Genomic DNA, 13,000 nt, shown 5'->3' with positions numbered 1-13,000 from the left:
GCTGCTGGGTTGAACTGGGTGCTGGGGGATCCCCGAAAAGGGATCCAGGACTGTTGGGCACTGCATGCCCAACTGAGGGAGTGTTTGTCACTAGCTGCCTAGGGAAGTCGTCATGCGTGTGCCCTCCTTTCCTGCAGGCTATCTACCTCAGCTGGGTGGTGGAAGCCCGGAGGAACATCCTGGCCATCCTACAGGACATGCCCTCACTGCGTCCCCCTATTGACCACTTGTGTGAGCTCCTGCCCCGCCTGCAGGCCCGCTACTACTCCATCGCCTCCTCCTCCAAGGTGAGCATGCTTCCAGCAGGGACTGAGGCTGCTGAGCGACCACTTCAGCTGCAGCTCCACAGTGCCACCGTCCCCCCTCTCAGCTGGGGTCAGGACACAGGGAATTTGCTCTGGTGACCCTTTCTGTGAGGGGGACAGCTGTAGTTCTCTCTACACATGAGAAGAGGGGGTTATCCCAACTTCCATGGGGTCTGGAAAGGGTCTCACACTGCAGACAGCTCTGCCCCGGTACCACCACCCTCCCTGCAGCCCTGCTCCTCTTCACCCATAGGCCTTCCAATCTTTCAGGGCTTGGAAGCAAGGTGGCATTTTAGAGGTTGGTCAAAACTTGCTCTTTATTTTTTTGCCTGAAGCCCTGAGGTTGTTGGCAGTATGGGGGAAACTTCAGCAGTTGTGCAGAACTTGAGCACAAGACGGAAGCCCTATGTGGAGCATTCTTGGAGACTTGATCTGCTGGGGGAGGAATAGCTGTCCCAACATTAATGTTAGGTTAAACTTCTTCCCATCCGTGAGCACAAGGGACTGAGCTGTGAGGTTGCCCAGGACCTCATCTGGGGCTGCCTCTCTGCCTGGCACTGACATCCTGTCCCTGCAGGTTCACCCCAACGCCATCCACATCTGTGCTGTGACGGTGGAGTACGAGACCAAAGCAGGACGCCTGAACAAAGGGGTGGCCACCAACTGGCTCAAGAACAAGGTGCCTGGCGAGAACAGGAGCAGCTCCCTGGTGCCTATGTATGTCAGGAAGTCACAGTTTCGCCTGCCCTTCAAACCCAGCACGCCTGTCATCATGATCGGACCAGGGACTGGCATAGCCCCCTTCATCGGCTTCATTCAGGAGCGGGCCTGGCTGAAGCAGCAAGGTGAGTGCCCAGAAGCTTCCCCAGGGACTGGAGCTGCAGCAGGACGGTGCTCTGCGGGGCCAGTTGGTGCCTCTAAGGTGCAGCTTGTGCTGCTTGCATCGCTGACAGGTCTAATCAAAAGCGGAAGTGGTGGAGCAGTGTGAACAGCAGCTAAGTGTTTTTGCCCAGCATGAAGATGCTTTGTCCTCCGCTCTTGGCCACAGAGGACATTTCGGGGGGCAGACAGACCTGAGCCAGTTCTCTGACCTCTGGCAGCACATCTCCAAATACCCAAAGTCAAGTTGCTTACTCATTTCTAAAGCATATAGGTACTTCTGGGAATCAGTCTTGAGCTTCCTCCTATAAACAGAAGCAGCTGCACAGCTCTGCCTCCCCTGGGTTGGAGGACATGGGGGGGGTCAGGGTTGGGGGCTGCAGGGAGCCAGCTGATGGGTGCTGTGTGACTCTGCAGGCAAAGAGGTGGGCGATACGGTGCTTTACTATGGCTGCCGCCACGAGCGTGAGGACTACCTCTACCGCGAGGAGTTGGCCCGCTTCCATCAGGAGGGAGTCCTCACCCAGCTGAACGTTGCCTTCTCAAGGGACCAGGCTGAGAAGGTACCACTCTAATCCCCCAGCTGCCTGCTTATGCTACCCAGCATCGCTCCCAGCCACAGCAGTGGGGAAAGAAAAGTTCCCGAGGGCTGGAGACTCCCAGCCTGGGGCCTTGCTGCTGGGGGGGGCGGCTGTGGCAGTCGCAGAAGCACTCGGCTCCTCTGTTGTCTTCTGGAGCCGCCAGCATGGGCTTGGCTTCCCTGCCCTCACCATGGACTGTGACGCAGCTCGGTGGTGTGGGGACTCTGCCCTTCTCGGCTCATCTCCACCTTGTTTCTTGCCAGGTTTATGTTCAACACTTACTGAAGAAGAACAAGGAGAACATCTGGAAGCTGGTTAATGAAGGGAATGCTCATATCTACGTGTGCGGGTAAGTGCAGTGGCAGGGAAGGGACTTTGGGAAAACATTCCTATACTTGGGAAAAGGAGCATGATTCAGTTTACCCACTTGTGTGTTACAAGCCCTGGGAGGGTTATGCTGTTTTTGTTCTGGAGGAGGGTGAGCGGCCAAGTAGATGGGTTAGGGTAAGCGAACTGTCTGTGTTCAGAGGCAACCAGGCTCTCGTGTGTTACCACCTCACTCATGATCCTCTTGCTTCCAGGGATGCTCGCAACATGGCACGGGACGTGCAGAACACCTTCTACGAGATCGTGGCCGAGTTTGGGAACATGAGCCAGGCCCAGGCTGTGGACTATGTAAAGAAATTGATGACAAAGGGCCGGTACTCTTTGGATGTCTGGAGCTAAGAGCAGGGCTGGCGGGGCTGGGGAGAGAATGGGTCCCCAGGTGTGGGCCCATGGGAGGTGGAAAGTGCCTGCTTGCCCACTGCTGCTGTGGGTGACAGTGTCATCCCCCGCCCACAGCTACCCCACTGTCACTCCCAACCCCTCCTGGGCCAGGCTCTATACCCTGGGAGGTGGAAGGGGTTGAGAAGGGCACGGGGGGTAGCTGAGGCTGTTGTCCAGGAGCCGTGGTGCCCCCGGTACCCCGGGGAGCACCTCATGGCACCAGCATTTGCCTTGAGGTCAGGGACACAACTGATGTAGTGCAGGAGGGACAGACAGTGCTGGGGGAGCTCTGGGGTCCTTCCCTGAACACAAGGTGTTGCCTTATCCCCTGGGGCTGGAGACCAGCCTGGCCTGCTGGCACAGACAGCCTGGGGACAGCAGAGGGCTGGAGGAGCCAGCAGCCCCCTGTGCTGCGAGTTTGGTGTGAGGGCACGGCATGGGGCAACCATCTGTCCTTGCCTCCCTTCCCACCCTGTTTGGCCATCTCCAGGATGTGGGGCTGGCAGCCAGCTCTGGGCACAGAGCTGCCCCACACCACCAGGACCCCGCAGGCACCCCGCTCCTTTCCCCCGCTGCCTGCCTTCGCTCCAGCTCACAGCGTGGAGGGGATGGCTCCTCTCCCCTCCAAAAGAGACCTGGCCTGGGGGTGGGGGTCCTGCTTGTTCCCTGGGGTCCTGCAGCCGGCAGCTCCCCTGTGCCCAGCCCCTCCCTCATGCTGTGTACGGTCATTTTTTTTTTAATACTGTTTTTATTTTAACATCTTTGTGATTTAATCATGGGAAAAAACCCAAAAACTTTCAGGCTTTCCAATGACTGTAAATTATTTAAATACATTTGCCCTTGCAATAAAAATACTGTTTCTGTAGTTTGCTTCCTGCCCTCCTGCTTGGGAAGAGGGAGGCAGGAGGGAGCAACGGCTGCTAACCAGGAGGAAACCTGAGAAACAGGTAGTAGGGGGCAGTCCCTGGCAGGGTGGTGAGGGGGGCCAGGTGGATGGCTCTGGACTGAAGCACAGCTGTGGTGGTTCCCAACACTTCAGGAGTTTCTGGCAGTAGTACAGGGCTTCTCTTCCCCTGGTCTCCTGCTGGGCCCTGCTTTGGGCAGCCGAAGCTCTGGCTGTAGCCTGTGGTATGGGGCTGCGTGGGCCAGGGGTTGCTGCAGGAGGGAGATGGCAGCTCACAGCACTGCCCTCCCATCCCCATCCTACCGGGCAGCTGGAGAGGGTTTTTCTTCCCTCTGCTGCCAGATTAGCCAAAACTGTGGAGCATGCAAACTGTTCTGAGACCACTCCAGCAACCCGAGGCAGCACCTTCCCTTTATTTTTACGTGTGCATCCTCCAGAGATGCAAGACCAGGGTGCTCCTTGCACAGCTCCAGTGTGAAGCCTGATTCAGGCTCATGGTGCTCCCACCCCTCCGTCCTGCGGCTTGAAGGTGCAGGAGGAACTGGGGTATGACACAACCTGGAAGGCAGCATGAGTGTGCAGCCTCCAGCTCTCCCTGAAAGCAAAGGGGGCAGCCAGGGGAGCGATTGCCCACAGCCGATGAGATGCGAGGGCCTCTGTAACTTTGCCTTCAAGCCCCAGGGGCTGCCCGGGCTGGGGAGGGATGGGGGAAGAGCCTCGACCACCCCAGGAGGGCAGTGTGAGAGGCATACATCACCCCTGGACCCTGCCTCGTCCCAGGCTGGGCACCCCAGGCTGCCCCCTGCCTGCAGCAGGGTGGGGAGCGCTAACAGGTCTGGGCTCAACCCAGGAGAACCATCCCAGTAAAAGTCCTCAGGACAAAAGGAAGGGGAGCAGCTCTCCAGGCAGCCTGCTCTCCTGAGGAAGGCAGGCGGGAGAGGGGTTGCAGGGCGCTCCTGCCTCTAGGTGAGTGACTCGGATCCAGCGCTGCAGTGAAGACGCAGTCTATTTGCGAGCAGGCCCCAAGCTCTGTCCCACCCCCACAGGCTTCCAAGGAACAGAGTGAGAAACCAGAGTCCGGACGGCATCGAGGGGATGGGGATGGGAGATGGAGCTGGTGGGGAGAAACAGTCCTGGCCCCCCATGCTGTCCCCCTTCAATTCCGCTTTGTGTCTTTGTTCTTGTTCTGCAACTTCTGGTGGACAACACGGAGGGTGGTGAAGAAGTTCCCCAGGAAGAGGATGAAGAAGGGGAGGCCACACATGAGGACCTGAGGGAGCCACAGAGGCATGAGTCAGCATGAGGGGCTTCCAGGGACATCCCCCTCCCCAGGGCAGCTGCCTGGGAGCCCCCTTACCTGCCACTCCTTGCATTCTGGGTGCTGGATCATGCGGAAGAGGGTGACAGCATTGTAGAGTTGCCAGAACTGCAGGAGAGAGATTTAGGGGAATTTCTGCTTTCAAAGGCTTGACCCCATGATGATGTTTATCCAGCTGCTCCCTCTGGGCACAAACCCCACGCAGACCTCAGTTGGATTCCAGCTGGGACACGTCCCAACAGCCAGGAGGAAGCCTCAGACCATCCATCAGCCTAAATTATCTGACTGACCAAGGAAGATCTAGCCCTCCAGCAGCAGCAGCTCAAGAGCTGAAGCTCAGAAGGGTTTTGGAAGGGTTCTCTGAATCAGCCCCTCAGCTGTATTTTGCACATCATTTGAGGTCTTGGCAGAACTACCCCAGCTCCTCCCCATCTCACTAGCCAAGTCAGGGTGGTGGTGCTTTGGAGGAAAAGCAAAGGCTCAGTGTTTGTTCAAAGCATTTTCCCACCCCTGGTATCCATATTGCATGGCCGCAGGAGCCTGCAGGAACCCGTGTGATGTCCAGGCTACCAAGCGCAGCCAGGAATACCACAGTATTCGCTCCCACCTGAGGCTGTGGCCTCTTGGCAGGTCCCCACAAGGATCAGTGCGCACTCACCTGCCCAAAGAAGAGGAAGGGAAGCAGGAACGTGAGGCCTCTCCACATCCAGGACTGGAAGCCCTCTGCAAAGGATGAAGGTTTGCATGGGGACCCGAGAACATGCTAGCCAGGGGACTGGACGGAGCCCAGCTCCTGAGGTTGCCGGTAGGGAGATTCAGTGGCTGCCCCGTGCCTGGCTGAGAAGGTCCTGCCAGGCTAATGCAGCTTCACTGTGGGCACTTGTAGGGAGGACTGTGGCAGGGATTCGTAGCCCTTGGCTAATGTGCTGCTGGAGGAAGGTGCTGTGGTAGAGCTGCCCTCGCCTGTAGCTGCTGTCCCTCATCCCGAGCACTCCCTGTTGGAGGGGTCGGGGGGGTGGCAGACCACAAGCATGTGGGGTGCTGGAGGGACGTTTCATGTCTGAAGTAGCTTCTTAGGAGAAGCTTGAACGCCAGGAGCCACATCTGCCACTACCTTGCATCCCAAGGGAGCCAGCCATGGGCTGGTGGCCCCAGGAGAGCAGGAGGAGACAGGCATCAGCCTATGGGATGCTGCTCTCAGAGCTTTGGCTTTTTTTGTAGCTTTTACCATTTCTGCCACTGATAAACCACAGTCAAACCAACTTCCAAACAAAAATAACTGTCACTGTTGCCTTTAACAGAAACCACAGCTGCCAGTTAGCTGAGCACTAGCCTGGTGCTGGGAGGGAGGCTGCTAGCAGCCATGGGCCCTGCAGCAGCAGCAACGGAACGTCCAGTTGGGCTGGGACAACCAGTAAGGGAAGATCCTTACCCACAGTCAGATCCATGTTGTGCCTCTCGCCCAGTGCTCGGAGCCGATACAAGCACCCGCTCTGATAGTAGTACTGGAGGAACTGTACAAAGCCTGCAAGGAGAGCGTGGCTGCGGTCAGTAGGCACCAGCTCTCAGCCTCAGCATCAGCCTGGCTCTGAGATGACCCTCCCCATGCCAGGGTGGTGGAAAGAGGCCGAGGGAAAACCCAGGTGAGGCGAGAGCTGTGAGCAGCTACAGCCAGGTCTCCCTGTGTCGCAGAGCCAGGTGGGCAGGCGGGCTCGGACCCGAGGCCAGCCACGGTCCCAGCCCCCCGTCCCAACTCACGTGGCAGCACTTACTCTGGTACATGGAGAAGGAGAGGAACTGATTCCTGAACATCTGGTACATGAGCCCGTCCGGCCTGTGGAGACATGATGCTGGCAGGGAGCCGTGGGGCTGAGAGGGGATGCAGCCAGCCCTGCCTGCCCCAGAGCTGGGGCACCGACACTGTCCCTCGCCCCGGCTCCCACCAAAACAGGGGGACACCCCAACTCAGGCACCATGTCACAACACCTCATGTTTCCCAGCCCAGGGACCCCACCTGCTGCACAGAGGTGCTGATGGCTGCTTTCATTTAGGGCGCTTGGGCTGGCTGAGGAACACGTGGAGTTGGCTCTTAGAGCCCAACGTCCACAGAGCAGGACTACGGCTATAGGTTAGGGCAGCGAAGCTTCATCTGAGCTGGTCACAGCCCAAGCAGGCCAGGGGGAGGCAGACTTACCATGTCAGCATGACACCTGAGAGGAAGGTAGAGACGTAATGATGGAAAACCCACCAGCCTTTGATTCTGGAAAGTAGACACAGACAAGGGGCATCAGGTCTTAAGCACAAATCAAGACCCAAACGCACACCAGGAGAGCAGAGCCAGCCCAGCACCAGCGACCCTCCAGCTCCCAGGACAAGGTGAGGAGCAGGGCTGGTTACGAAACGGCCATGCGCGGAGCAGGACCCAGTGCCTCCGGTCCAGGCACCACCCAGGGGCTGGGGTGCTTCCAACTGCTGCTCCACCTTCCCGCATCGCCTCTGCACAGGGAGTTTCTCCTGCCCTGCTCGTACAGCTCATTACCGGGGTTTGTTACACACCCCGAGTAGGAGGGAGCTGCTCCCTTGGGAAGTGTGGAGCTACGCAATGGGTCCCAACTCCCTGGCCTTGCAGAGAAGAACCAACTCGTTGCATGCACCCCTCCCTGAGCCCAAGGAACTCACTTGGATCCATTGTTGATCAAGATGCTCTCCCGGATGGTGAGGGTGCAGTAGTACCACACCAGGAGGAAGTTAAAGACAGCATCTGTCACCCTGGTGACAAACAAAGCATGGTATAAAGGCATTGGCAGAGGCACCACCTGCACATTTGGGGCACAGGCACCAAGACAGGCATCACTACAGATGCCCAACTACCCTGCAGGTGGGGAGACCTGCCTCTCCACCATCCAACATGACCACAGCAAGACCACAGCAAGACCACAGCAGCCACAAAAGCCACCCCCCCTCCAGGACAGCAGCCAGATTCTTTGTCAGGACCTCCTGTTCAGCTCTGGACCTTTCAGGATGGGAGAGGAGGACACAGGGGCCCTGGGAGGAGATCTCTGCCCAGTGTCTAAGCCAAACTCACCTGGAGTTGAGGAGGAACCGACAGGAGAAGGACACGATGAGTAAGATGATGGTGAGGTAGAGCTTGAACTTCTCATACTCATCTTTATATGCAAACCTGCAGGGAAGCACAAGGACAAGCTTGGAGCAAGGTGGCTGCTGCAAATGTCTGTCCTTCCATCCCACTTGGCTGGACAAAAGTGATGCTCTGTTGGGAATGTGTGGAACATGCTCAGGACCAACCTCAACCCCTGGATATTTTGAGGAGAGCACACCAGGCAGTGACACTACTGCAAGTCACCCCCCAACCATGCCAACCTGGTGGGTGGCTCTGGGAAGCTGGGCAGGTTGGCATCTGCTCAGCTCTTCAAGGGGAGGCTTGGGTAACTGAGGGAGGGGGACACGGGCTCCTGGCTGAGCACCTCTGGCAGTAATGTCCCAGCATGTGTGTGGGTCTCATGGGCCAAAACCAGCTGTTGGTATTTCCCAAGGGAAAAGGAGGGGGCTTGCCAGTGGCTGCACAAGTCTGCCTCTCCTGAAAGTCCCTAATGTGGGGGAAACCCAGACACAGCTTTGGTGGAGGGTCCTATTTAGCTTGTCAGAGCTAACTGTCTGTCGCAGCCTGGTGACAGGAGCGTAAGGGGGAGTCAAGGACTCAGCTGATTCTGGGAGAGGAAGCAGGGGACAGCTCGGGAAGGGAATGTGCACCAGGCAGACCGAGCCAGCCACATGTCTGCACATGTGGCAACTCAGCCCGGGAGAAGTCATTGTTTCCTGGTGACAAGGGGATCCCAAGCCAGGCAAAGCACACGGCAGCAGTGACGAGAGGGCCGTACTTAGCCTGCTTGCTGAGCAGCGTGACGTTCACGTTCCCGAGCACCAGACTCAGGTACAACCTGGGGAGGGAGAAGACACATTAGGACGGATGCCTGCCCGGGAGCTGGCAGCACTGCCATGGGAGCCAGGCAGAGCCGTCCTGTCTCGTGCCACCGCTGAGGCCGCGGGGCTGGGAATGAGTCCCCAGCTGTTTTCCACTTGGAGCTGCCAGGCGGCGTGACTGGCACAAACGCCTTGGCATCTCCTCCCAAGGGCAGGGGGACGGGCACCCGAGCGCACACCCCACCTCCCATGGGCAACGGGGTGTTCACTGGGGCTCCTCCCCAAGCATGGCCACCGTTCAAGGGCAGGTGAAGGCCATGAGCAGGCAGAGGAGCGAGGGGGGACGAGGGCAGAGCTGCAGTGGCTCAGCCTGGCTCCTGCCCAGGCGTCCTTAGGGGAGCAGCACGGCTGTGACACCGCCGGGAGCAGGGTGACAGCAGGTCTGAGCCTTGCAGCATTACAGCCGGAGGGAGGACCTGGTGTTCCACCCAGAGACAAGGTGCCTCTTACCCGTTCTTCTTTGGTAGATAGGCCTCCATCTCAAAGAAAACATTCTGCCTCTCTTTTATTAGGTTCTGGGTCTCTTGGATGGATGACTCCTGTTCAGGACTCACATGGGTTTTGCATCTGGGGGGGAAACACAGGCGCTGGCATCAGGATAGCGTCTGTAACACGAACAGCACATGCTGGCTCTTGATACAGGACTGTCTCAGACAAGGACACCCCAAGGACAGGGAAGACGGACTGGAGACAAGTCCACGACTCCATCTGCAGGGTGAGCTCCTCTGTGTCAGGGTGGGGTGTTGCTCAAGAAAAGGAAGCAGGAATGAGAGCAAGGTGAGGCTGGATGAGGTTCTCCTCAAGGAAGGCTGGAGAGAGCCTTGTGCAGGATGGGGGGCAGTTCAAGTTACCTGCAAAGTCCTTGCAAGCTCTGAACTGCAAAGGCAGAGGAAAGGGAAGCTGAAGAAGATCTGGAAGGCCTGGGTGAGTCCAGACCCCCACAGCACTTTGCTCTCAGTGAGGCTGGGGTAACATTTGTATTGGAGACAGAGCTGCAAGATGAGTTCAACAGCCCTGTCCTTGCTGCCCTCCCGTCCCACCCTGTAGCAGGACACCAACTTACTTTTTGAGGGATAATGACAGCTCCTTCAGCCGCTTCTTCTGCCGTGCAATGGAGCTGGAGATCCCATCCTGCAGCTTTGTTAGCTCCTCAAGTTTCTGCTTGTACAGCTTGTGATTATCCTGGGAAGGAGAGACCAGCACACATTACAGCTGCCTACCCAGCTGTTCCCGTCCTTGGGTTCCCTGTGGGGACATCTGTTAAAAACTGTCTCTAACTCCACTTGCACAGCAGGCTGGGTAAGACAAAGAGGTGGCTGCAGAAGGCCAGGTGTGTTTGGGGACAGCCTGCAGCCATCCCTGGTTCCGTGGGGGCAGTAGCAGCCCCTGGGGATGTCCATCCCCACTCCCAAGGAAGTTACCTCCAGGTGCAGCTGCATCCCCACGGCACAGCCTGGTCCTGCCCTCGCATGTGGCTTGTGTGCAGCCCCCCTCCAGCTGCGGGCTGTGAAAGTCCAGCCAGCAACACGGTCTCGCTCCGAGAATGATCCCGTGATTGGGAAACCATTGACTGCTCACAGGGGATAGGAAAGACTTGAGGGAAAAAACACTGCTGGGGTCAGGGCTGTAACCGGGGGTCACAGCCAGCCGGGAGCGGTGGCTTTGACTGCTGGGACGGGGTGACCAGCACTGGTCACCTGGAGGTCGGTGCAGCACCCACCGCTGCCCCGGCTCATGGCTCTGGGGCTCCATCCCGAGCACCCTCCCAGGAAGCTGGAAGGAGCCCATCAATGAGCCAGACAAAGGGGACGGACTTGCAGCAGGACTGCGGCCAACTGCCCGGCTCCTCGTGCGGTGGTAACCCAACCGCACCTGGGTAAGGCTAGATGCCATTCTTCCGCTATATTTAGAAAGGAAAGGAGAGAGCATGCTGGATCAATGCTCCTTCTTGTTCAGGTCAGCTGGAAAACAGCCTCACCTCGACCACAGGCAGCCTGAATGCCACCTCCACCAAGAATTAAACACTGCTCGCAACAACCCTTGGACTAGACCTTGACGTACACACATTTTAGCCTCCATAGCTCTTATCAAGCACTTTATCAGCAGATCTCAAAGCTGTTCCCAAAGGAGAAAGGTGAAACCAAAACGCAGAGGAGGGAAACAACTTATTCTCCCTCTGGTGACAAGCAGTGTCAGGGTGGGAATGGATCCCAGACAGCCCCGGCTCCCCCAGCAGTGATTTATGGCCCTGATCTCACATGGGACACTCCCTGCTTGACCATCAGGCTTTCCTGCTCCCATCTGGAGTCACCTCCTTCTCCTGCTCTGGAGTTAACTGAGAGCATGCAGCTTTTGTGACAGCTCCTTTAGTGGTGCCGGCCCGGGTCCTGCTGCTCCATACACCATCTAAGCACCACGCTTGGACACAACCCGGACCAGGAGCCACCCCAGGAGAAGGTTTCTAAAGGAAAGGGACAGCACTGCACTGCTGCACACAGGGTTCAAAGCGCGCGACCCAGGACATCCATGCAACCCCTATGGAGCAAGAGGAGGTTTCTCAAAGCCTCCCTTGTCCCACATCTGGGCACAGCTGTGGCGTGTCTGCAACAACATCCACTTCGCCCTGCTCCCGTGGGGGAAGGAGGGGGAAAAGGGAACTGGTGCAGATGCAGCTGATTGATCTGAACCACAGCAGAAGACGGTTAGCCAACCTTTTCCTTGGGTGACCCCTGTCTGAGCTGAATCCTGCCCACTCCTTCCCCCAGCAGTGAGCGCCCTGGGGATTACACAAAGCAGGTGCAAAAGTCTCCAATAGCAGTCACCTTCCCAGCACAGAGCCCCCAGCCAGCCCCAGTAGGTGACAGGGCATGGAGAGAGGGTGCCCGGGGTCAAGAGAGGTGTTGGGACAAGACACCCAGCTGTAGTGTGGCCGGATTCCTGGCTACCTCCGCTCTGTGGGCCAGCTCCCCTTGCGAGGCTGGCTTTGGGTTTGCTGGAGCCCGGCTGAGAGGAGCGATAAGGAGCGTGAAACAGCATCGGCACACCTTGCTCCCGGCCATGCCATGCCAGGCAGTGCTCCTCGTAGCCTTGAGAAACCCAGAGAGCTCATGTCCCCATGCCACATCCATTGCAGGCAGGACAATTAGACTGACCAGCCCTGGAAAACCCCTGCTCTTTCACCAAACCCCCACGTCCAGGCAAGGCTTTAAGCAGCTCCGTGGCGGTGGCCCAGCACAGCCTGGCACCCCGCGCCCTGTTCGGAAACCCTTTTCCCAGAATCACAAGGGCTCGTTGACGAGTCGCGACCGAGTACTGGGGCAGGGGACACCCGGGCAAAAGCGATCGGGATGGGAGCAGGGAGACCCCGGCTGCTGCCGGCACCCGTTCGGGATGCTGCCGGGGGACCCGGTGATAATAACCCCGGGGTGCCCCGGCTCTGCGCCCCATCTCCCAACCGCTGCCTCGGCAGAGGTTAACGACTCGGGAGCGAGGCGAGCCCTGATGCAACCGCGGAGCCGTCTCTCCGCGCTCGGCCCCCACCAGTGGCTGAGCTCACCCAGCCCGGGCCGGGGTCTCCGGGGGGAAAGAGGGCGGGCCGGGGCCGGGGCCGGTCCCTCTCGGGGGCCGGGACCCGGCGACGGTACCTGGATGCGCTGGTAGCCGTCCTGCAGCTCCTCCCACTCCCGCAGGCACTCGGCGACCGAGGCCATGGCGGCGATGGCGGCGGGCGAGCGGCCCCGGCCCCCGGCGATGGGCGGCCACCGCCTCCCGCCCCACTTCCGGGCACGCCCCGCTGGGGGCGGGGAAAGAGGCGGGGCCATGGGGTGGGGCGGGGCAGCCTGATGCTGGTTTTCCTTGTAAGCCAGCCTGGGGTAAGGAGGGACAATAAGAAAGAATCACAGGGCATTCCCTTGGGCTTTTTGAAGCCCGAGGGCCGGTCCGCTGCCAGCTCAGGCGGGTCTTGGTGTAAATTCACCAACAGAACGGTAATGCCCCCCCGACCGCGCATGTTTGAATTACAAACCCGGGGGGGGGGGTATGGTCTAAAATGAAAATCCCCGGTAAATCCTTAACACGGAGTGCAAGGAAAGGTCAGTAGCGTTTTCTGTAATGTTTTATTTTGTGATGTCAATACGAAGGATTCGCAGTGTGACAGCACTGATTTTAGGTTTCAGATGATGACATTGATGCTTCAAAATGACCTGCCGTGCCAAGAGGTTTGGCTGCTGTATTAGAAGGTGGG

General features: G+C 58.4%; 2 protein-coding genes across 2 annotated transcripts in view; one reads left to right on the top strand and one right to left on the bottom strand.

Moving 5' to 3' along the window:
* Positions 1-3,398, top strand: part of POR (cytochrome p450 oxidoreductase) — a 31,228-nt gene extending 27,830 nt beyond the window's left edge. Inside the window, exons 13-17 of the mRNA XM_082493024.1 lie at positions 138-287; positions 883-1,150; positions 1,602-1,747; positions 2,029-2,114; positions 2,347-3,398. Coding sequence (XP_082349150.1) covers positions 138-287; positions 883-1,150; positions 1,602-1,747; positions 2,029-2,114; positions 2,347-2,491 — 795 coding nt within the window. The 3' untranslated portion in view covers positions 2,492-3,398. The remainder of the gene's footprint in view (positions 1-137; positions 288-882; positions 1,151-1,601; positions 1,748-2,028; positions 2,115-2,346) is intronic.
* Positions 3,399-3,516: 118 nt separating this feature from the next.
* Positions 3,517-12,488, bottom strand: TMEM120A (transmembrane protein 120A). Its single transcript, XM_082493025.1, has 12 exons — positions 12,402-12,488; positions 9,821-9,939; positions 9,208-9,324; positions 8,655-8,714; positions 7,841-7,936; positions 7,435-7,524; positions 6,950-7,015; positions 6,528-6,589; positions 6,188-6,280; positions 5,414-5,478; positions 4,795-4,863; positions 3,517-4,707 (listed from the first exon to the last, which is right to left on the bottom strand). The coding sequence occupies exons 1-12, from the start codon at positions 12,465-12,467 to the stop codon at positions 4,594-4,596; spliced, it is 1,017 nt and encodes a 338-aa protein (XP_082349151.1). The 5' UTR covers positions 12,468-12,488; the 3' UTR covers positions 3,517-4,593.
* Between the last annotated feature and the right edge of the window lie 512 nt (positions 12,489-13,000).

This window comes from Vanellus vanellus (genome assembly GCF_965231255.1).
Source record: "Vanellus vanellus genome assembly, chromosome: 19".
Lineage (NCBI taxonomy): Eukaryota > Metazoa > Chordata > Aves > Charadriiformes > Charadriidae > Vanellus > Vanellus vanellus.
Note: the sequence above shows the minus strand (reverse complement) of the source record. Positions and strands in the feature narration are given on the sequence as shown.

Bases quoted from the DNA above. Each gene is read 5' to 3' on its own strand.
- TMEM120A (XM_082493025.1), bottom strand. From the start codon at position 12,467: ATGGCCTCGGTCGCCGAGTGCCTGCGGGAGTGGGAGGAGCTGCAGGAC. The intron at 9,940-12,401 runs GTACCGTCGCCG...TCTCCTTCCCAG, and splicing joins ACGGCTACCAGCGCATCCAG to GATAATCACAAGCTGTACAA. The intron at 8,715-9,207 runs GTAAGAGGCACC...CTCCCTCCCCAG, and splicing joins TATCTACCAAAGAAGAACGG to GTTGTACCTGAGTCTGGTGC.